Source organism: Rissa tridactyla, chromosome 1 (genome assembly GCF_028500815.1).
Source record: "Rissa tridactyla isolate bRisTri1 chromosome 1, bRisTri1.patW.cur.20221130, whole genome shotgun sequence".
NCBI lineage: Eukaryota > Metazoa > Chordata > Aves > Charadriiformes > Laridae > Rissa > Rissa tridactyla.
Genome location: NC_071466.1, coordinates 27127890 through 27151304, shown reverse-complemented (window position 1 = coordinate 27151304; position 23415 = coordinate 27127890). Strand labels below are relative to the sequence as shown.

The window sequence follows — 23415 nt, the reverse complement described above, 5'->3', positions numbered from 1 at the left end:
AATAAAAGAGGAATGGGAGTCTGTAATTACTATAAAAGCTTGATCATTTTCCTTTGAGTCTTTTAAGTTGTTACAGGTAATTGTAGAGAAGACATGAAAGTATGTGTTTCGAGTACAAACGTATCCTCTGCCTATCTCCATTACCTGGTTGTCAGAAACTCAATTAATTTGTTTGCTTTCTCATCTGTTTCAGTAGCAGTGTCCATGTCCTCAACCTCTTGTGTAATCTGTGGGAGGTTTCCACTGCTGCCTCCCAGACTGATACTGGAGGAGGTGGAGCTGGAGCTCAAGCCGGAGTCTGGCACTGGAGACGACTGGTATTCCCGCAGAAAGTCAAAGCCACCTGCCAGCCGAAAGGGAGGAGATAAAGATGGAATGCACTGTTCGGCCAGCGTTGCAGACGAAAGCATCTGCTAAGCAGCTCTTTTCAGAGTCAGCTTCAGAAGCCTTCTACTGGGAAACAGGGGGAAAACCTGCAGAACACAACAACCCTCAAACTCCGACGGGTGCGAAAATGGTCTGTTTCTAAATCAAAACCCATAGAAACTCCGTTTCTAAACATGCAGAATCCAATATTAAATGAAAAATACCAAAGTCAAGGTGTTTTTTACTGCACGAGGGCTACAGTACTTGAAAAATGAATGTTTTATGGCATTTTACAATCAGAACTATGTCTTTCTGTAAAGTGAATTTTGAAGTTGGCTAAGCGCACGCAATGTTCAGCTCTAGACTAGTCTGATGAGGGAAAAAAGCTCTGCAGGGTGAAATTTTGAGGACAATGATGTTGTCCTAATTTTACAACTGTAATGGAAACTGAGACACAAATGTTAAAGGCTTCTGTTCAACACCTTTAGTAACTGTAAACACTGTGCTACTCATACTAAATATTTTCAGCATTAAAGTTAAACATCCGAGTAAGAGTTTTGCTAGATCAAAAGCTTGCCACACAACTTCAGAGCTGGAATTAGAAACTAGACTAAGTTTTCTTTAGGTTAGACTGCTAGTCATCTGAGGCTGTATCTACAACAGAAAAACTGGCCTTGCAAGAAGACTTGGAGCAGGAGGGGCCTCTCCACTGACAAAATCCATTTCAGGTCAGGATGCTCTTAATTTAGCTGCTTGACATTATGTGGAACGAACCTGAGCTGAAGTATTTTCAATTAGGATTCTTTGCTATAGCTACTCACCCACACTCTCACTCTTTATATTAGCTGATAAAAAAAGAATTCAAATACAAAGTTTTGATAACTTCCTGGACTTAAGAGGCCCAGACACAGGGTACCAATTATGATTTTTTGAGACAGGAATGAAAAGTTTTTCATTTTGGCAGAAAAGCTGTAATATAATTTTAATGTAACAATTTCATTCTGTATTTAATAATTCATGTATATGCACTGGCAAAGAGTTCTACACAGCTCAATATGGGAAATTCATGTGTGAGGTAGTTCTTGTACAGACTTTATTCAGAACGAAATCTAAAAAGGCCAAATTAATTCATTGATCTGAAATACAAATCCCTTCTCATTACTTTAAAATATTTTTTTGTATCTCATAAAAAATAATAATCATTGATCAAGTAATATTCTTTATAAAGCCAAACTGTTTATTATTTTTGGTTATATTCCTAAGGAACCACAGAAATGCCTCTCATTTGATTATCTCACCTTTTCATGTCTAACTGTATACAGTGAAGTTCCTCACCCTCTCCTAGACAACTAATCCTACCTCCACAACTCTACACTGGGATTCCTTCAAATCTCAACAGTATGCTTGCTTTTAGTATTACATGAAAATAGGAAATCTACCTATGTGCTTTCTACAAACTGTTCCCAACCAACCCCTTAAAAACAGGTAAATTGCCAAAAGTTAGCAGAACACCCATTTCAGCAGAGGTCTGAAGTAAGCCTCCTAATGCAGAAACAGATTCCAGGGCAGAAATGAAGTGTATCTGCAATATAAAGGAGGATGTATATCATGTGAAATTTAACTTAATAATGGAAAATCTGAGCTGCATATTCTTGCTGCTCTTCCTGTGTTGGAATTATTTATTCATTTCTTTTGAAGGTTGAGAAGTAATTGCCCTCATTTAAAGCAGTCCTAGCTCCCTGAGAGGGAAGTTAGGAAGTTATTAGTCATATTAATGTTTAAAATACTACATTATATATTTTGTGTTACATCAGATAGCTTTCTCAATATCATGGAAAGTTATCTAATAATAATTCGGGTGCATCTCTAGGGTAGTTCACATGGAATTAATATTAATGGGAACTGTTCATACTTGCCACTTTACCATTTTAATTTATCAAAACTGTTATATTTTAGGAAAGTAACCCTGACATCCCACTTTCAAAAACCTCACAGTACAATGCAATGTTTTTTTCTTCTTTTGCTTTATTACCTGTATAAAGATATTCAGGTAAGTATGCTGGTTGTACTGTCAGTGTCTTGGTCTCATTCATCTCTCTGGTCTGCAGAAGCACTGATGCAATGGCTTGATAGTTGCTATTGCAAGATAATGCAATCAAAAGGTGAAGCAGTAACTTTTTGCTGTGTTCAAAGACCTCAGGGCGGTAATGGTCAAGACCTAAAAGAAAAGGTTACAGCAATCACTGAATATGAAGTAATAATAAACAAGTTCACATTCCAGAAATAGCAAAAATTCCAAGGCAGTTCATGGCAACAGTGCAAACAAACGAAAGATGCAGTATTTCCGGACACAGTTACTAGTTACAGTTACTTCAAATCATAGAATGGCTTAGGCTGATGTATGTGTATATTTAGTTTCCAGGCTGAGGTCCCATATAGGAGGTACCTCCAATGTACTGTGTGGCAACACAACTTTATGCATTCTGTCTCACTGCAGTGTTAATTTGACAGGGCTGGAAAACCTCTATAAAGACGAGAAATTCTTGGTGGTGGTTGTAATTACATTGCACTAGCTAAGGGCTAGCACTGAAAGACTCTGATCTGGTTAGCATTACTACCGTTTGTAAGATTTTAACACAACCTGCAAAAATCACAAATTACAAATATAAAGGAAATAGATGTTTGTAAAATTAACTGCACTCTGTGGTACAATCTCTTTTCAATTCTCTTTCAGTATCTTCTAGGATATTTACAAATACTTTCTGAAAAATTCAATTGTTTTCTTCTTCAACTCCTCTCTTCTCAGGATATATTCCTCTTTAAAAAGTAGCTCTGTCTTTACTCTTAAGTGGCAGCAGCCAACAGGTCTTTCAAGTCAGGTGTTTTCTAATATACTCCAGTCACACTGGTTCTCCTCTGGCCTGCAAAAATTAAGCTGCTCATACTGCCACAGTCTGAGCAACGTATTTGTCTCCTACGGGCAAGTCTTTGGAAGTCCTGCGATTCTTGGTCTTACTCATCTGCCCATAGCCTCTTCTGAAAGAGCCACATCCAACCTGCCCACCTCTTTTTCAGCTTCTTCAGGTTTCTGCTCCTATTCTACTTTCTCCATTTCTTTCCACCTGCCAGGAGGTAATGCACCCATTCTACCCTTTTCTAACATACACTGGAAAGGACATAAAAAGTTCTTTTAGTTTAAAAGTAAATTCTATATTGGCAGCACTTGTGACTGAAATCCTGTTAAACCCTAGGGCTGTATGAAAGTATTGACATAGATACATTAACTATGAAGTGAGAAGGACAGTTCAGTCTTTGTGCTTGTCTAGTGCTGGGCCCTTCTTTAACTTGGAAGAGTTCCCAAGAGGTTAAACTTCTGTGATGTGGACACATTTCTGCGGGAAGGGAGCCTAGCTGCTCAAATCATTTCACACTGGTAGCAAAAGGGGTTTTAAACAGCAGTTATTTTCATGCACTACTGAGACAGACAGGTTCACACCAGTAGTCTGCCTCTCTACTTCACTATCGGTACTACAAACCCTCCAATAGCCTACTAAACACACATATTGCAAAACTCTTTCATTTTAGTATTTTCTCACTCCTTCCAATAAATGGAAGGATACAGGCTCTCCAGCTACCCACCATACTAGTTTCCAGTTTCTTTTTCAGTCAGATGCATTTGCTTGCTCGCATTCCAACAGGACAGAAATATTCCAGCAGGCCAAGTGCAGGGTCCTGCACCTGGGTCAGGGAAACTCCTGGTATCAATACAGGCTGGGGGATGAAGGGCTGAGAAGGACTTTGGGGTACTGGTAAATGAAAAGTGGGACATGAGCTGACAATGTGTGCTCACAGCCCAGAAGGCCAACTGTATCCTGGGCGGCATTAAAAGGAGCGTGGCCAGTAGGTCAGGGGAGGTGATTCTGCCCCTCTACTCTGCTCTGGTGAGCCCCCACCTGGAATACTGTGTCCAGCTCTGGAGTCCTCAGCACAGGAAAGACATGGAGCTGTTGGATCGAGTCCAGAGGAGGGTCACAAAAATGGCTAGAGGGATCGCGTACCTCTCCTATGAGAACAGGCTGAGAGAGCTGGGGTTGTTCAGCCTGGAGAAGAGAAGACTCCAGGAAGACCTTATTGCGGCCTTTCAGTACTTAAAGGGGGCCTACAGGAAAGATGGGGATAAATTTTAGCAGGGCCTGTTGCAAAAGGACAAGGGGTAATGGTTTTAAACTAAAAGAAGGTAGATTTAGACTAAATATAAAGAAGAATTTTTTTACAATGAGGGTGGTGAAACACTGTCACAGGTTGCCCAGAGAGGTGGGAGATGCCCCATCCCTGGACACATTCAAGGTCAGGTTGGACAGGGCTGTGAGCAACCTGATCTAGTGAAAGATGTCCTGGCTCATTGCAGGGGAGGTCGGACTAGACAACCTTGAAAGGTCCTTTCCAACCCAAACTATTCTATGATTCTATGATTCTATTTCATTTTCAGTGACACTCATACCTTCAGCTAACACGTGTAGCATAACTTCTTTACACCATCACAACACAGCTTTACTACAAAATATTGAAAAATCTTCCACAGGAGGTATAACAACTCTAGAGAAACTGAACTTGAAGCCGGGAGGCTGTGATCTCATTTTAGTCACCACTAAACAGTTACATTTAGTTACCTGTTACATTTAGCTTTAATTTCACATTTGAGAATTGAGAGTTCTTAGCCAAAGGACTGTCTCAAATGGTACTAATAAATTTATCTTTATTTCTTATGAAATAATGTAATGTTGAAACATTATTGCATGAACAAATCAGTAAAGATAATTTTATAATGGATTACTAATATCATAACTCTGTTTCTGCAACTGTTTATCTGCATGGCTCCCTGATGGCTCTCTAAAGCTGTCTTAAACTGAAGTGGCCATGCTCCTGCATACTGCTCCTGTGTTAAGGTGTTCATTTATTCTTCTGAGAATTTCTAACTGTAAGCACCAGTTTTCTCACACTTGTTGCAAATCATACTAAAGATGTTGTTTGATCAGTTGATGGCTATTGATTTGATTCATACACTTATCCAGTTTTCTTTCAGCTCCCTCTTACACTTAGAAAGTTCACAGCAATATAAAAAAAGAAGTAAAAAAACATTATGGACAGCCATAGAATAGATTCAACTTTTAAGTGAAGAATATATATAAGTGAAATGCATTAAAACTGACCCTGGAAGCCCCATCCAACATGGTCCTGGCTATTATTCTTGTGTTTCATTAGAATTTTGCTGAAATCAATGTACTAATACACAAAACCTGCGTATTTGATGAGCGCGCATTTTCCAAAAAAACTTATTTCCAAAAAATTTCAAACAGAACAATTGGTAACAGAATAGCAGAAAAGAAGAACAAGGTATCTTCTTCAACTATATACCAAAGCGTATCACATATATTCTACCACCGTGCTGTAACATCCCAAATTAATCTTTTTTGCCCGCTGAACAACAGACTCTTCCCAGATTGCCAGTGAACAGACTTAGTGGTAACTATGGCAACTGAATGAGAAATGGACTGCGATCTCCAGTTATATTAAATTTATTTCACAAGTGTCTCTGTGTTTATTTGTGAAAACTAGCATTTATCAACCATGAAAGTTAGGGAATAGCCTTATAATGCTAAATACTCTTGTGTGCTAAAAAATTAGGCCATTTGCTTTTCATAATGTTAAGTGGTAGGGTAAGGAAGGTATCACTCTGCAGTTGACCTGTGTTACAGTAAAAAACTGACACAGCAGTGGGGAAAAAGCAGCACCTCTCTGCTCAGGTATATTAAGGGAAGACACTGATGATAAAGCATTCTATTAGCAGTGAAATTAATGAAGATTGCTTTCCCGTGGCCTGTGTCCTACCTTCACTACCTCTGTAGTACAGTAATCTCGGCTCTGTTACATATTTTTGCACAAGAAAGAGACAGCACTGGCGTGTGTAGTCCAGGCCTAAGGCATGTGCTGAGTGCCTAGCTGCCCATCACAAATCAGACTGTACAAAGGCAGAGTTTTGCCTGCCTTTCTTGCAGCAGGGGCCTATGGGTTTTTTAGAGATATTTTAGGAAGTCAGTCATCTTCAAATTTCTACCCACCTCTCAAATTTGGGTGAAATTTGCCAAAATATTCGAAAGTTTCAAAGTTTTGAGACTAATTCACAGACTGTAATTGCTCCAGTTTTGTTTTTTGCCTTTTTTTTTTAGGAAATCAAAATTAAAAACATATAAGAAACATAACTCTACAGTTTCATCAAAACTAAACTACAAGAACAGCAGTACCTTTATACTTTATTTCTTTTTCTGTTGGTCTTACCTAAAAAGAGAGCATGTAGCAATAAAGGGAGGTGAAGAGCCCAATCTTCTCTCACGCTGTGATCCACTACCATCTCAGTCATGAAGATGACAGCAATATTGCACCTGGAAATTAAATCACAATATCATTTTGAAACCTCTTGGAAACGGGAAAAGAGTAACATGATGGCTATTTCTGAAGAAATAAACAATCTCTACATTTTCAGATTTGTAGCATTTCTTCTGAATATGATTAATGCTGAAGCACCTTAGTTACAGTATTAAGCAGGTAAGTACCCATTAGTGAAAAGAACGCTATTTCTGTCAATACACATTATGTAAAAGTGGAATTTCAGAATATGCATAGCCTACTTAGAATAAAAGATCAACGGGGAAAAGCGCTATGACTAACAGCCAAAGAGGCTTGGGAAAGAGAAATTTTCCTTTTCTTTTGTGGTTGTTTCTTCAGTCTCATTCTTATCAGAAAGTGATGTCCTACACTGTAAATAGGCTTTCCAGTAGCAATCTGGTAGAATCTCAAGCCTTCATTGCATGTTGACTTTAGCACTGGAAATCAGCAGAAATTGAAGGTATGATTTTCAGATGTTCTGAGTGGTGGGACAGTTGGATTGGTGTTGGTCAACCAGTGAAAGGAAGTGTCTCACTGTTTGAAATGTCAGAATGAGAAACTGCTCACCTATGAAGGGGTCCCCGGGGTGTGATGGTTTCTGGGAGGTAGTCCACAAGTGGTGCCCAACATCCTCCATTGTAAGGCATGGGCAGGGGATGCGGTTGTTTGGTTTCAACGATATTCAATAACCAGCTTGTATATGGAGAAACAGGATCATCTACATGGAAAAGCATTAAAACACAGTGCATAAAACCCAAGTCTGGTTATCCATTTGGGGGAAATAATAAAATAGAGTTTATGCTAACTTATCAGCTCAGCTGTTTGGAATAATGTGATAAGATGACATGAGGTTTGCAAATTCCTGTGTTCAATAACAAGTGATGCATTTTTAATCCCTCTTTCACGCTGCTGGAAATTAAACAGGTTCCAGGCAGACAGCACTGAATGGTAGGCGCTGCGGCTGAATCCCTGCTGTCACTTAGTAGCTTTGGATCCAGATCACAAAGCACCAAGCAACAGAATTTCTCTCAAAAAACGCGACAAAAGTTCAGCCAACGAAGCTGCTTTCGGAAGCCATCTGCTGCAAGGAGCCGCGTACCAGTGACACATTCTGGCAACTCCTCACCAGCGCCCTGCTGAGTGATGCTGCAAAGGCAGAAGTTAAATGTCCTGAATTAGGAAAGAGGCATAAGGGATACAAAAAACATCTTCAGGGTAATTTTCCTTCAACAGGGATGAATTATCTCTTGGATTTCTCAAAGATGCATTTAACTTTGCTTCAGTGTGACAGCTGCTGTATGTTAATAAGCAACAGGGTTTTTTCTTCCACTTGTTCATCTGCAATGATGTGGGTCAAGTAAGTTATTTGCGCCACTTTCTGTCTTCTCTCAGCAGCACAGCTTTGTTTATCTCTCCTGCATTTTGTTCCCTCTCATTCTTCTCAGTTTTCCCATTAGTCAGTTTTTATTTCTCAGGTCTGGCAGTCTGCAGTACGCTGCCATGGGAAGTATCCTTGCCTGGTCTGCTCTTGACATATATCCAAATGTTTCCCTTTGTGAATTTTTAATAAGAGCATTATTTTTTGCTCTGTTTTTTTTTGTTTTGTTTTTTTTTTGTTACACTTTTAAGTAGGTTTGAAACTCTCAGCACTCTCAGCACTTTCCTTTTTTTAACAGCATGTATCTGACGCTTGCCAGCTTTGCCACGGGAAACAAAACTGTTTTGATGCCTACAAAAGTATCAGAGCTAGCGTTTTCTAATGCACATTACTTCTTGGTTTTGACAAAAAGTCTTCAGGTTTCCAGGTCCTCCTGAAAGGAGGCCCTCAATGCAGTAGCTGCTCTTCCAATTATTACTAAAATGCCAACTTTACCATTCCCATTCTTCAGTGTTAGTCTTCCAAGGAACATTTTAGATCTTTTATCATTTAGACCTCTACTTATTTCTCTCATCCTCTGGAGGATGATTTATTAGTTACAGGTAAAGAAGAACAAACCAACCTAATAATATAGCAAAGTATAGAATTTTCACATATTCACCTTCTAAGCATTAACCAGGTAATGTTTGCCAGATGCTTTTCATATAAAAAGCACTGCACAATCCCTGATTATTACTACCAATTTAAGTGTTTCACATAAAACTGCTTCATGAAGTCCAAACTAAGACCTAGCTCCTCACTCATGTTTTCAGAGGTTTATGTGCAGACTGAGAAAAAAAAGAAGCACTTTGCACCTCAACATACAATCTTTGCCTGAACAAAAGAGCTTCTGTGCTGCACAGTTGTGTTTCCTATTTACATCCTCAGCAACACACGTATGCTCAAGTAGACTGGAGAGAAGAGAGAAGCCATACCACCAACTGGTTTGCAGCCTGGGCTGCCTGCCAGAGGGAATAAGTTGCACTTGCTTAATGGAGGTTGCATTATTTATCTTGTAGAATGAGAAATGGTGTAAGAATTACTCTTTCTTTTCAGAGCTCTATATAAATGTCAGTAGCTAAGTAAAATGTATTTTATTTTACATCTAGGTATTTGTATATTTGCAGAAGGAAACCCTGTGAGAAGCAAACCTTGCATAAACATTCACAGTACTATAAGGCTTGCAGGTACAAGCAGGAAAAAACACTTGGGCACTGGCTTGAGGAGACATTCCAAAAGAGCAAAGAAAATTTCAGTGTTTTTTAACCTTTTATTACTCTAAGCTCTTGTCAAAACCAGCTACTTGTGAAGAATGTTCTGATAAAATAAACATTGTTCTGTTTTGAAAGATTGTTCATGCAGAACAAATTAGTGCTGGTGCTCCAATTAACATCTGCCGAAGAATTTTTAGTAGCTGCAGCACTAGAAAGCCATAAGAAAAACAAGACAAGTGTACCAAAACCCAGTGAATTCAATATGTTGCACATTTTTTGTGTTTTTAAATACTGTAGTATGTACATACAAAATATTTTGTAAATACTTGTTTGCATATGTGTATTTGTAAATATTTGTAAATATGTGTATTCATAAATATTTTTAAATATTGTGCTTCATAGTTATGAAAAATAGTTGTTGATATACATTAAATTATCCTATCGTATTGGTATTCAACAATTTTCCATGTTTTGCAAATGAGTATTACTGTCCCAAAAATGGTGTCTGTAGCACCAAGACAAGACACTATTGTGTCTATATTATTTGACCTGGCTTTATTAAGCCAGAGGTGAAAGTCAATAAAAAGGTCTCGCCTTTTTTACATTCAGTTAGGGCCTAACCGAAATCCGTAGATCGGCTTCCTTACAATTCACTCCAGAAATGAAGTCAAACCATCCAACTCCTAAAATTTACACTGTCATTCAACAGTTGACAGGAATACCTTGGTTTTCTTTGGAACCTCTGCTGAGCATCAAGTGTCCATTTAACACAAACACATAAAGAACAACAAGTGTGCTCAGGAGCCCTGTCTCTCCCCTCTAACGCAGGTTTGCACAGTGCAGCCAGAAACTGGTTGCAGACAGCAGAGAAAATCTAAAGAGGAGATAAGACCTCATTTTTGGAAACTCCTGAATTTCTTCTTCATGCTTGTATAACAGCACTTGATTTGGAGGGAAATACTGGTGAAGGGCACAATTCAAAGTACTCGCTGTAATGGTCTTGGAAGTCTTTTGCCTTGCCATGTATGAGAGGTTCAAGGTGTTACTGTCTGGAGGATTCTCTGCTGCTGCCTTCCGTGAATTTCTCTGGCCTTTAATTAGGTTTGACTGAGCATAGGTTAAACAAAGGAAATGAATTAAATGAGGTATGAAGGTAAAATAAGGACACTCATGGTATGGTGATGCTACATTACTGTTTATATAGAATTTAAATGGAGAGCCTCTGCCAGTCATAAGACTGTTTTCCTCTCCCACAAAAATATTAGAAATTTCATCATATTGAAGAATAGAACTTACTTTTGTCATCATCATAAGATCCTCCGGAGCTATTGCTGTACCTTGATTCTAGTCGGGTATGTGCTCTGATTACATTACCGAACCTTCAAATATAAGAAAAATCTTCATTAAAAACACAGACTGACATTAAACATCTGGACTATATGCTTACTCTACAAAAAAGGCATTTCCTTAAGCATGCACTTTTATTCGGGAGTAGACAGCAATGTGAACATAATGATGTTTCTTTCCACAAAAGAAGATTTTTGCAGCCTGTTTCTGAGAAGTTCTAACAGTGTGCTCCTGTGTCACAAGCTTTTAAAATTTAGCAGAGGGAAAATTCTCATGCTGCAAACGTGTGATTTTCTTGAAGCAAGAAACTGTGCTAAGGCTGAACTGAGATATAAACTGTTCACAGCTAGTATTTTGTCACAGCCAGTATTTTGTCACAGCCCATGTTCATGGGTAAAATTCTGGCAACCTGCTAAAGCAGTAACTGACTGAATAGTCCAAAGTCAAGCCCGCTCATGTATCAAGCAGCAAAAGCTGCATCAGATCACCCTTCAATAGGAAAATGCAGCAACTGCCAGAGCGGATCTAGCAGAGGAGTTAAGGTATATGAAAGCCAGAACAGAGCTGTCCTCAAATCTGCCACAGATCCACGATAAGCTAACTTTTACTGCCGATCTCCTTTGCTTCCTCCACCTCCTTGTGTTGTCAGCGTCAACAATTTCTGCAAAGTTTGCTCACGTAACTGTCTCTGTACCTCTAAGCCCTGAACCTAGGGAAGGTGGGTTAAACTACTTAAGTGATACTAGTGACTATCAGGAACAACAGACTAACGTAATACTAATACACGTACTAATCAATGACATTAGAATTCATTCTAAGTTCCCTTACAAAAATAAGAGGGTTTCAATGAGAGAAGAAATATATATCTGTCTGTGCTTGAGGATCTGGTGGCCCTTTAAGCTTTGCATCTATTCATTCATCATTTGTCAGTATGTTCCATAAGTAGCAAAAGATTAAATTGAATATACGATTTCTAAGCAAAATATATTATATAGGTTTCCTCTGTAAGACATTTTATCCAGACAAAGGAGGTGTCCTTGCAATCACGGATGCAAATCTGCATACTAAATTTTACTAACTGTCCATGAAATCAAAAGTTGTGATCAAACCTGATTTTTCATGAAGATTTTAGTAGTTACTATTTGGTACACGTTCTTGATTTTCTTTCTCCTTTGTGGATAATTCCCACAAACCCTGATCTACTTAGCACAATTCATTCGATGTAGGTTTAATCGATGTTCCTCTGCAATGTATTATTAACCAACAGTCAGGAACTATAATCATGTGAATAGCTTTTTTAATAAATTTTTACACATGCTCATTTTAAAATCGCCTTTCTGAGATAACGCCACCAAGGATCAGTCTGAGCATCAGAGTTCCTTACAAAACAATGCAGAACTTTGCCCAACACGTCACCCTTATCTTAGGAAAACACGTATGTTTTGGAGAAAAAAACAGCAAACCACAAACCTTTCATCAGTCTCTTTCACCATTCTGTTCTCCTCTACATCAGGAAAACTATCTTGGCCAGCTACAACAGTGTTACTGCTAGAGGTCGTTCCTGTATGAGAGATTTCAATAAGAACACCCGTTACATGCAGCAGATATTATCTGCAAAGGAGTAAAAGCCCATAGCTTAAATTTTTTTAGCAGCCACAGTCAAAGGGATCATCCTGCAAGTACAAGCGCATATGAATGAACACTGCTACCTGTACAAACCAGGACCTGCTTGAATAGCTGAGTCGTGTAAAGTTTACGTGATGATGCTCTTCCACTCCTTGAACTAAGCTCATTCTCAGGTGACGTAACCTATTGTTTTTCAAGAATTTGGTAAAACATTAACAAAATCAAATTGGGGGTTGGTGTTTCTTAAGTATCTTTGACTACCACAGCTTGGAAATAGCATTAGGCCTTTGAAAACAGAATTCCACACAGTTGAGGCTCTCAGTTTTCAGGAAACTGCTGCCTTTGTCTGTCTTGCTGTGATCACAGCACTGATGATGACTTCTTTTTCTGAGAAACTAGTGGTAGAAGAACCACCTCATATGAGTTCTGAACAGCAGCAAACATTGGTAATATCCTAATAAAATAGCTGAGTGAATTAAGTGTCTGTTTACAAAGCATATACGACATTAAGAATCCAAAAGAACTGTAACTGAGGTGTGCAAAAAGGTCTTGAAACTTGCACTTTATATATACACAGATCTGAATGGGTGCAAAAGTAAGAGATTGTTTTTTCAAAGAGATGAAGACTCAAAAGAGCAGTAAGGCATAACTGAAAAGTGTATGTAGGTCATACCAGAAGCTGCAGCTGAGGCTTTGTTACTGGCAGCAAAACGGTAAAATGGAGGATTATCACAGTGCTGGACTATTGGGTTCACTGGGTCGGTTTGCTGCAGCTCAAAAAGAAGTTCTTCCATTGTCTGAATAGTGTTGTTGCGACATAGATATATTGCAACCTTTTTTATCTAGAGAAGAAAATAACAGTTGTTAAACTCTGAATTTCCAAAGAAATCAATATATGTTACACTGCAGTATTGAAAAGACCCAGAATGCAAATGTTACTCCTGGATAGACACCACAACCATACAACTGTATCCATCTTGTTCATACAAAAATAAAACCGCTCACTTTGATATCAAGGTCATTTCCCCAGCAGAGTGAACCTGTGATCTAATCACCCCAAAGTTTTTGCTTACCACCTATAAATGAGCTGTTTATATATAGAACTATATAACTTACACATGTACAAAACTCACCTAATTTTGTACCTATCATTTAAGGATATCAGCATTATAGTTTGAATATGTGATTTCCATTGAAGATGAGTCTTATTCTCCTGAATGGAGCAAACCTCATCTAGAAAGCTAGATCCACCCACAACTTCATGCCTGTATTTCCACATATCGTTGATGTGAAAGAGGCCACAAAGAATAAGCCGGGCTCTGTAGTAACTACTTTTATCTGTCATCAAAGTAATAGCACAAGGAAGAAAGGCAGAGAAATCATGTACACAGACGTCATGCATCCTGATTTGAAAAATCTGAGAGTATCATTTATAGAAATTCTGGGAATTTCTATAAAACTTTTAACAAGACCTTAAACCTTATTGTATGCACCATAGCAATGAGGACTGTTGAGATAGTGAGATCAAATTTCTAAAAATTTCACAGGGACTTTCCAGATACAAATCTACCTCCTTTCTGAGGCTCATTTCTGTTTGGGCTCACAGCACCACTTACAGCTTCTTTCACCCCTGAAGAGTTCATCTTCCTTACACTAAATCTTTGCTGAAGAGGTTTCTGAACTGTAAATATTCTAAGAAATCTTTCAATACATATGTGAAAAAAAGGATAGCTCAGCAATTTGCACTGGCACACTGGTTAAAAATGCTTAAAGGAAACGTAAGTATAAGAGACAAAGCAATGAATTTAGCTGATTGAAAAAAAAATGTAAAAAATGTAAGTGAGGCATACTTTTGGCTTGGACCCACACAGGCAGAACAGATGGCTGAAGGCATGAAGCAGCTGGTGACTGCCTTGGGGCACAGAGGGCTCCAAAAGGAGACGGGTAAACTGGCAATCTTGCAACCACATGGTCTTTTGAGCCCAGGTGAGCTGGAACAGTGCTGATAAACAGTTCGAATTATCTTTATTTGCTAATGCGTATGTGTTATCTACATGATAACGGAAGATACATGTTTGTGGTATCAGCAGTCTTGTGTAAGCAGAGTTAGGTATGATTTCTTATCTGTAAACTCCAGGGCACTATCAAAACACTGAGCAGATGCCTGTGATAAACACGGTGTGTTTTCCTACTCCAGACAAAGCTACCAATTAAGGGGTGACTCATAAGCACAGTCAGGCTTCCTACAGAAGCTGAAAACTTTTTCAGATTTTGCAAAATCTGAGAATCACACTTTAAACTCAACATTATAAAACACAGACTAACAATAGTGGCAGAAAACATAGGAACCTTGTCAGCTGCTGCCACCAATGAAGACCTAATTGTCTTGTTAACAGCCACTGGAAGCCTGGGAGGGAGAGCAGAATAGTCCCACAGGCAAAACAGAAGATGCTGAGCAGATGAAGCTGGAGATGCCATAACAGATTGCTGTCTTTGTGGAGTAAGAGGACTGTTATTGTCCTGGAGGAGGACAGGACTGTCAGAGCCAAAGTTTCTATGCAAGGAGGTTTGGAAAGAATATGAAGAAAGAAGGAGAAGTGCTATGGGGTAGTAAGGAGGTTTGAGGCAGGCTGCTCAGAGCTGTGGGGTGGCAACAGTTTTGGAAAAAGGATGTATTGAAAACTCTGTGTTGGCAAGTATCTGCATGGGGGTGGGTGAGTTATGTGAGGGGCTCCTAGGCAAGAGGCAACAGGGTTATTAGGCATTTCCAACCAGGCTACAGATTTAGGGGTGAGGATATATACTCAGCACAGCACACTCCTTCCTTTTATAAAACTGTCCCTATTCCTTTTTTAAACGGTCAGAAATACAACAGCCCTCATTTTGTCTCTTATCTCATTGATTTCTGCTTGTTCTCTGACAACGTAGTTCCTCCTGATGGAGGCCACCTGATCCCAAGTCTGTCATAGATTGTCTGGGTCTGATTCCAAGTCTGTTATCGATTGTAGGATCAGTCAGGTTGGAAAGGACCTGGGAGGTCTCTCATCTAACCTCCTGCGCAAAGCACGGTCAACACATAATGGAGAACTTCTGTCACAATTGATGGAAAGATCTTCATTATCCTCAAGATATTTGGGACCAATCCCTTTGTCTTCTTCTCATATAAACCTTCAGCTTGTTCTTATAGCAACTCCACTTTCAAATCTTTCCTTTTTTGATTAGCTAGGCAACACTGACCTGGCATATATATGCACTGATTTGATAATACACAACAGTAAACCTACAAAGAAAAGGAAACCAACAGGATGTCTATGGTACAGTAACAACATATTGAAAATTTTTATGGTCTTCGACGTTTCTTTTGTTCTATTATGCTTAGCAGTCATCATGAACGCTTTAGGAAAAGTGTTATTTCTGCAACTACAAATGAAGTATGTTTGTGAGGTTTTTAGATAAGTCTTATCACATTAATATTAATTTCAAATTTGTTTCATGGAAATGAATGGAAAGAGACTAAATAATAAAACAGCATATTGTAATTGTGCTGGAAAACTTACTAAATTTAGATTCTGTTTCGCCCAGCAACTGAGCAATAAGGAACATGGGAATGAGACTATCTTGCTTTTCTCAGACAGCCCTGATTTTCTTTAAACTTGAATAATAACAATATCCTGCACAGTTTGACTTGCACATTGCAGGAACAGTTACATAATTCATGAGAGCCAGGCAAAGGCAAAAGTTGATATGTTAAAGAGCTTGTAAAGGTTAGCTATCTTGTGTTGCTTGAGATGTCCCACAGAAAGACTTAGTCTGCTAAAGGAGAACAGAACGTAGTACTTTCTTAAAACTACATGCTTCTCTGAAGGAACACCTAAATTTTTACAACAAACAAACCAATAAGATCATAGCATGTTATGTTGCATTCATGATATAACATCCATTGTTTAAAGCTTTCAAAATTTAACTAACAAACAGCTTTGTAAACAAATTGATTACTGAGAAAAATTATTAGTATTTTTACGTCTCTTAATTTTTCATGCAAGTTATTTAACCTCTGAACAGTCATTTTTGTCTTTTTAATAAAATTTTATATCTATATATGAACCCATATATTTTTGTACAATTCTGACATGACAAAATGTTTCTAATATTTTTTCTCATTCATTCTGGTAATTTATAGCCAGTCGTGTTACTGGCCTTTTACACAGACATGCAAAGTTGCTTTTTTGTTTGAAAGTAGTCCACCTCTTGCTTGAAATGAGGTGTGCTCCACTGGTGGAGACTGAGATTGTCATTACTCAATTCCTTTCTTGACTTTCAGTTTCTTGGCTCATTTATTCTTGCCATTTAATTTTGTACAGTGTGATAGAGAGTATGTTGGTGCTTATTTTTGAAACAGAAATTAATTTTCTACAGGTGATAGCTGTTTTCTTCATTAAAACCCGAGCAACCAGTAGTAAATAAAATAAAGTGCAAACACTTACATAAGGTAAAAGGATGGTATCACTGCTAACACCACACAAACTAATGAGAAACTGCAGTGTTATCCTAAGGTTGTTACTCCATTTTTCATTGTTGGCCAAAGCATTCCAGACATTTTCCATCTCTGGTCCGGGAATTTCATCTCCATACTGCAAAGGATCATAGACATGCATTTCTTGAAATACGCTGGCCGCCAAACTAAGGCATGCTCTTTTAGAGCATTTTCTCATGCAAACCCAACAGTAAAATGCTGTAACCAGGGACAAAACAGTATTTTCAAAAGCTACCTGACAGACTTCAGAGCATAAATCAATTTAAAAGTATTTAGGCTGAGACCCACAGAAGGACTTAAATCACAAAAAAAGTCTTTCAGGAATGTAAATTCAAAGGGTGATCCTAAAATCAAGCAGTTTATTGGGTTTCATCTTTACCGTTGTTCAAGCAAATGAAGTTCTGTTTCTGCACGTCTGTACCTAAGTGCTTCAGCCTTCATAGAATTGAGCAATTTGGCACCTCTCTCCTGAGTAAATCCTAGCAGAATGAAGCACTAGACAAGCCTTTGCTTCCATGTCAGAAACCAGCATGCTTTTGTTCTCTTTTGCAAGACATAGTTACAGGAATGACTCCCTTTTGTTATTTAAATGGTTAGTGCATGCATCCAGGGAGTCTAGAATTGAAGCTGTTCTGTTCCTGTGTAAAATCTTTGGCTCCCACTTTGAGAAGACTGTTTTAACCACTGCACAGACTGACATTCGGCTAGGAGAGGAGTGGCAAACTCCAGGTCATGCTGTTCTACTGAAAACTATTTAATACATACTACCTACATCTGCACTGTCACTGGCATCTACATCTACTGTCACCTACGCTGGCAATTCCAGGTGCCAGTCCCTTTTTCACACGCAGAGCCTCAAAGCTAGGTCAATCAATATGGTTTGAAGAAGGCATACTTATTTACTCTAGAAGAAAAACTTTGTGTGGTTTTGGAAGCAACTTGCTCCAAGGACTGCTGCTGGTTGGCAGTAAAGGTGAGACTGCACCACATCTGTTTTCAACTCATAAAATTCCTCTAATAATATCCTAGAGACTCCGTACCATCAAATAATTCATAAGGCAGTATCATGCCCTGGATACGCAACAAGTATCAAAAAAACATTCTGGTGGGCTGACTCTCAGCCCCTACATTACTTCAGACATGCTCATATGACAAAATGCACTCAAAATAATGTTTTAGTCATAGGACCTCAACATGAGCTAAGATCCAGAATCAACTGCTATGCGGCACGGATACAGACATTCTGCTCTAAAGAGGATTAACCCTGAAGAGGACAGGAAATGTGAACTGCTCTGTCCCCTGTGACATAGGTATCAGGAATTACTTCCTTGAGTTTATGTATTCAGCAGTTTAGACATACGTACTGGATCTGGGGAAAGCAGTGCCAGAGCAGGCACGGCACGCTAGTAGAGCAGCCTGCAACTCAGCAAAGAGAAGGAAAAGATGGATTCCCAGTACCTTCTTCACCAGCTGCTTAGGCATTTTACATTGAAAAGTAATTGGAAAAAAGGAATCCCTGGTGCTTTATCAGGACCTGAGATGTACAATATCTTCCCTTTTACAAAAGAATGCTTTAACTAGCACCTTAGAAATTTATACTAATTTTTTCCTTTTCTCTCTCTCAAAGAATATTTGAATGTTTCCTAGAAAGTACAAGAGCTTCAGTAGGGCAAATTCCAGGTGCTCACTCTCACCCCCAAATAAACTTTCATCTGCTGCCTTAGACATTAACCCCGGCGGTAATACAGGAGGGAACTGAATTTAGTTCCTCTATAACTAATCCTTAATGGTCTAACTGTTAATTTATTTTTTTTTTTAAGGATAAAACACTTTTCTTTGTTTGGGTTTTGAAAGGGAACAGTTTTAGCATTGTCCTTAAAAGTGAAGGAACTTCTTCAAAAAGAAGGTTGTGTCTAATTAGTACAGACTAATCCAGTGCAAAATTTCTGGTATCAAAGGGAAGAAACCTAAATATCTTTTACTTAAGAAACATAAGTTTGAATTTTTCAGAAATTCAGGGTTTTTTTGTTTGTTTTGCTTCTTTACCTTGGCTGTCATATACATAAGATTATTAAGAACCAGTGAGGTGGCCTCAGGAGAGCCCCAGCCATTGCCTTTAAGTCCACTTGTGACTGCTATTTCCCCATCCTTATCCTTCAGTTCATCTTCTGGAGTGGTAGGGCTTGAACCAGGGAGGAGCAGTCTGTTGTCTACAAGTTCAATATTATGAAGCCATGGTAGCAGATAGGTAAGCATGATCTGTCTTCCATTTGGATGTGTTGTTGGAAATCGCTGGCTTACCTCTAAAATAGCGTAAGTTGAAAAGGACAAGTAAGTTCATGAAGGAAACCTTAAATACACAGTTTAAGTCAGATATCTGACATGTTTAAGACCACTTGATGGTTTTTACCTTGCAAACCACAAGCATACAAAAGCACATACTTGAGCTTCACGAAGAGAAACATTAATTTAATGGTCAATAAGAGCAAGCAATTGGTCAGGTCTTCTGTCTAAAATAACTAACATAGTCTGGGCTTAGAAACAGAAAGTCACCCATTGTTACTGTGCCATATGATGTATTAAGTGAAAGAGATGTCAATAAAGAGGAAAAAGGATAATTCAGTTACTGGCTATTATTCTAGAATTTCAAGAGCTTTTGGAGAATTACAATAAACATACAAAAATGTTCTGCAGAATTGGAAGTGCCCCATCAGTCTCCGTGTTTCTAAGCTATATTTTAAATCTTAACGCTCTTATTATACTGAGTTTACAAAACCACCTTGCATATATTAGGAGTCTTATTTCCTGTGGGGAAGCTTATGAAATTTGTAGTCGGCTGCCAGTCCAGGAGTGCTGTAAACAGCACTTTATATAGTTTATAAAAAAAGAACTGGCACTGGAAGGGAAAGGGAATTGGAAAATCTGGGATAAAAAATAAAGTGACAGGCTTCCTGCCAAGGTGAACCACATTAGCTCTCTTTACCAGAATTCTGTAAAATCACTACAGTTAACATTTCCTTTCTTTCCTCCCTGCCCAGTTTTTACACTGTTCTCTCTCCTTATGATTCTAGATGTATAGAAAGGGGCTCTGATTTGGACCACGTATCAGTGTTCTTTTAGACAATGTAGCCACTACAGCAACATGAATAGATGGTAACAGTTATAATGAACATTATTTGCTTTTTTTTTTTAAGATAAATGAGCCATCAGAATTTCCCTACACAAGTTATTTATAACTCATGGTATCCGGGGCACTAAGAAATGGATGATATTTTGTTCCTTTACCCTTCCTTCAGCCCTACAGACTGAGTAAAAACAACAAAAAGGGTTTTTAATGGCCAGTAAGAATTTCCATGACTACAGACATTGCATTCTGTTATTTAAAAACTAGAGCAACACATGAGATGGATTACAAAATGCAGAGGTCTCAAAATGTAATTGTTCCCAGGAACGGTCTCAGAGTGGCCATATTCTGAATGGTGCTCCTGCAGGTCTGATTCTTTAACATCTTTCTCAGTAACCCTGACAAAATGTATTTCTGATAAAATTAAAATTATACTAATGACTTGCAGATGCGGCAAATAACAGAAGGTAGAACAGAACAGAACAGAAGGTAGTCAGAGTGACTTGAATCATTGGCAAAACTGGACACATGCAATTAATATTCTCAAAGTTAAAGTCACGTTTATATAAAATGAAGAATTCTGTCCTCACAAGTATCATCTATATAAGTGTATGTACAAGAAGAATCACTATTCTTAACATGAGAACCCATTATAGTAGAGTGTGACAACGTCTCTCTAACTTATCCAGGGCCCTTGTAATTTCAAAGTTACCCTAAGATGGTACAAGCGGCACAGAATCCCCAACCAATGTTTTTAAATAGCTGTTCTGTACTTTGTGTAAGTACCTTCAGGAAATATATTTTGCATTCCTAAACCTGATTTGACCTGAACCAGAATAAAACCAGGTCAAGCTAAATTTATAAACAGAATTTCTGTTCACAGGTGGAAATGTCTTAGCGCTCTACCATTTTTACAAAAATGTAAAGTAGAGAATACGTTAAATAGATATAGGTACCTGAAAAAAGTGGAAGGGTAAGTTCAGGATACATCCTTGCTAGTTCACATGAAAGAAGGGCAAGCGAGACACTGTAAAGAGGTGGCAACGGACCATGTGTACCATACAAGATACTGCCTGGTCTTTGCTCAGCTACCTTTTTTGAATAAACAAAAAGCTTTGATTCAAGGATCTATGAAAGAGAAAAAAATAATGTAATGAGACAATAAAAATTCATTAATTCAGGAAATGCCAGCATTTCAAGTTTACATATCAGAGAATGATCTATGTGCTTCGAAGTATACTCTCCAAATTTGAAATACTACTATTTCTATACTACTACTATTATACATAACTAATTTTTCCATTATTTTTATATAAATATTCCCATAAGTATTTACAGCCAAGACAAAGCTGTTTATTTTAAAAACAAAATTAAAAAGCAAATAAACAGTACTTTAGAAGAAGTTCACACAAAAACCCAAAGATAGGAGGACACGTGCATTCCATTTTTTTTAAAAAAAGTAGCTGATACATGCCTGCATAAGTTGCATGGAAATTTCATAAATCTCTCTGTTGGTGTCAGATGCCTTGAACAGCACCAAGTTTAAAAGCGTCACTATATCAAAAGGATAGTTCCTAGAAGAATAAACAGCATATTTTTGTGAATGTTGGTGAGGAATACAGATTATATTCACTCTGATTAACTCTGTAATATGGTCTAGAGAGAATGTCATATTTCTTTTCTCTGTTCTACCACCATAATATGGGAAAGGGAGCTCTTATGAATACACGCTACTTGATCAAAGGGCCATCTGGTGAATGGGAAGAAAGAAGGGATTATTTATAATTACCTTAGACTAATGCTTAGGAATGCACTGAGATACCCACAGTGAGAAATGCAATACCTGTGTCTGTAACTGTTAATTCATTTTAATTTATAACATACACTGTTTATAGAACAGTCCAACACTCATGAGAGAAGACGAGTAGCACAAAAATTTCCAGGGATAAAGTACTTCTTAAGCTAAACTGCAATTAAAACAGTCCCTTTGGAGAAAAGACACTCTCTCTGACATTAACATTCCCAGATGTTAGACAGTTCTATCAAAATTGTTTTCAAAGAGCAAACATGCAGAACTGCTTCAGAGAGTCCACTATCTATAAAGTCAATTTTAATTGTAAGGGTAAACATATTAAAGTGTTAACTTAATGAGAATATTGCCAGAAAAAGGAATTCCCACATCACAATATTTGGATTTTCACTAAGTTTCTGCTTTCTCGTGATGATTTGTAAATGCATGCGATTCAGTTGTGAACCACCAATTTCTCATGCTAGATGTGAGCTACTGCGCTCCTGGATGGCTGCAGAATGCCTACTCGGACATTTTAGTGTTCTGGATGGCTGCAGAATGTCTACTTGGACATTTTAGTGTTAAAAAATATGGCAAATACATGTGTGGCATGGGACATTCTTGGTAATTCCAAATACTAGCTGCCATCTATCCTCTATGTCTGTCTCTCTATCCTTCATTAAGTTTAAAAAATAATAATGAAAAAGAAGTTATGGGAAGTAGGTTCTTTGCAGAAAGACAGACATCAGCAATGAGATCCATTACTGCTCATCTTACAAGTAGTTTAAGCAGTGGCCTCTCTATGCATGTTGATAGAAAATAGAGGAAAAACTGTTAACAGTTTTCAAATATTAATAAAAATCCCCAACTTGATAGAAATTGGACTTTCCCTTCAAAGTAAATCAGGCAGATCACACTCTCAATTTTTACTGTAGGTATGGGAAAGATTAATTTTAGGGCACAGTGGCATGGGTAACACAATATGAGGAAAAAAGACTAGCTGAAAATCTGATATGTTTATGTGTTCATTAAACCAAAAAAACCCTTAAAATAACTGAATTTGCAACTACAAAATTCCATTCATATTTTTAAAATCTCAGTATAATGCTGTCTACAGTCTAGTTGTTCCTGTAAGAACAAAATATTTTTACAGATAAATTCTAAAATACTTGACTTGTTTTGAGTTGCTATATCCCAAGTATTTCTCTATTGAACTATACTGATCAGATGTCTTGACAAATTATTTTTTGTCAAGAGTAAAATTTTCAGATTTATTTTAATCACATGCAAATGATCTTCTTTTTCTTAGACTATCATTGACTGTGTCTATAAATTTTGTCTTGAAAAAATACCAAAAAAAGGAGAAAATTTTTTATGATGGCCTGATACAAAAGCAGTATTTTTATTTGCGTCTTCACGTAGCTTGTGCTTGCTTAGCAGCAATTATGATACCCGTCTACAGAAAAGGAACAGGTAACCAAATCAAAGGAAAGCCCGTTAGAAAAAGAACAAAATAATTACTTTCAAGCTAGTAACATTTAAAGCATTTTTCCT

General features: G+C 37.9%; 1 protein-coding gene across 13 annotated transcripts in view; it reads right to left on the bottom strand.

Annotated features, from left to right (window-relative positions):
• Positions 1-23415, bottom strand: part of FRY (FRY microtubule binding protein) — a 252364-nt gene that overhangs the window by 48596 nt on the left and 180353 nt on the right. For all 13 annotated transcript variants that reach the window (XM_054201901.1, XM_054201922.1, XM_054201892.1 and 10 more), the window contains 11 exons: positions 21547-21646; positions 21029-21200; positions 18995-19251; positions 16899-17045; positions 13088-13256; positions 12259-12349; positions 10738-10820; positions 7378-7528; positions 6703-6806; positions 2399-2584; positions 145-343 (listed from right to left, as the gene is read on the bottom strand). In XM_054201901.1, coding sequence (XP_054057876.1) covers positions 145-343; positions 2399-2584; positions 6703-6806; positions 7378-7528; positions 10738-10820; positions 12259-12349; positions 13088-13256; positions 16899-17045; positions 18995-19251; positions 21029-21200; positions 21547-21646 — 1659 coding nt within the window. The remainder of the gene's footprint in view (positions 1-144; positions 344-2398; positions 2585-6702; positions 6807-7377; positions 7529-10737; positions 10821-12258; positions 12350-13087; positions 13257-16898; positions 17046-18994; positions 19252-21028; positions 21201-21546; positions 21647-23415) is intronic.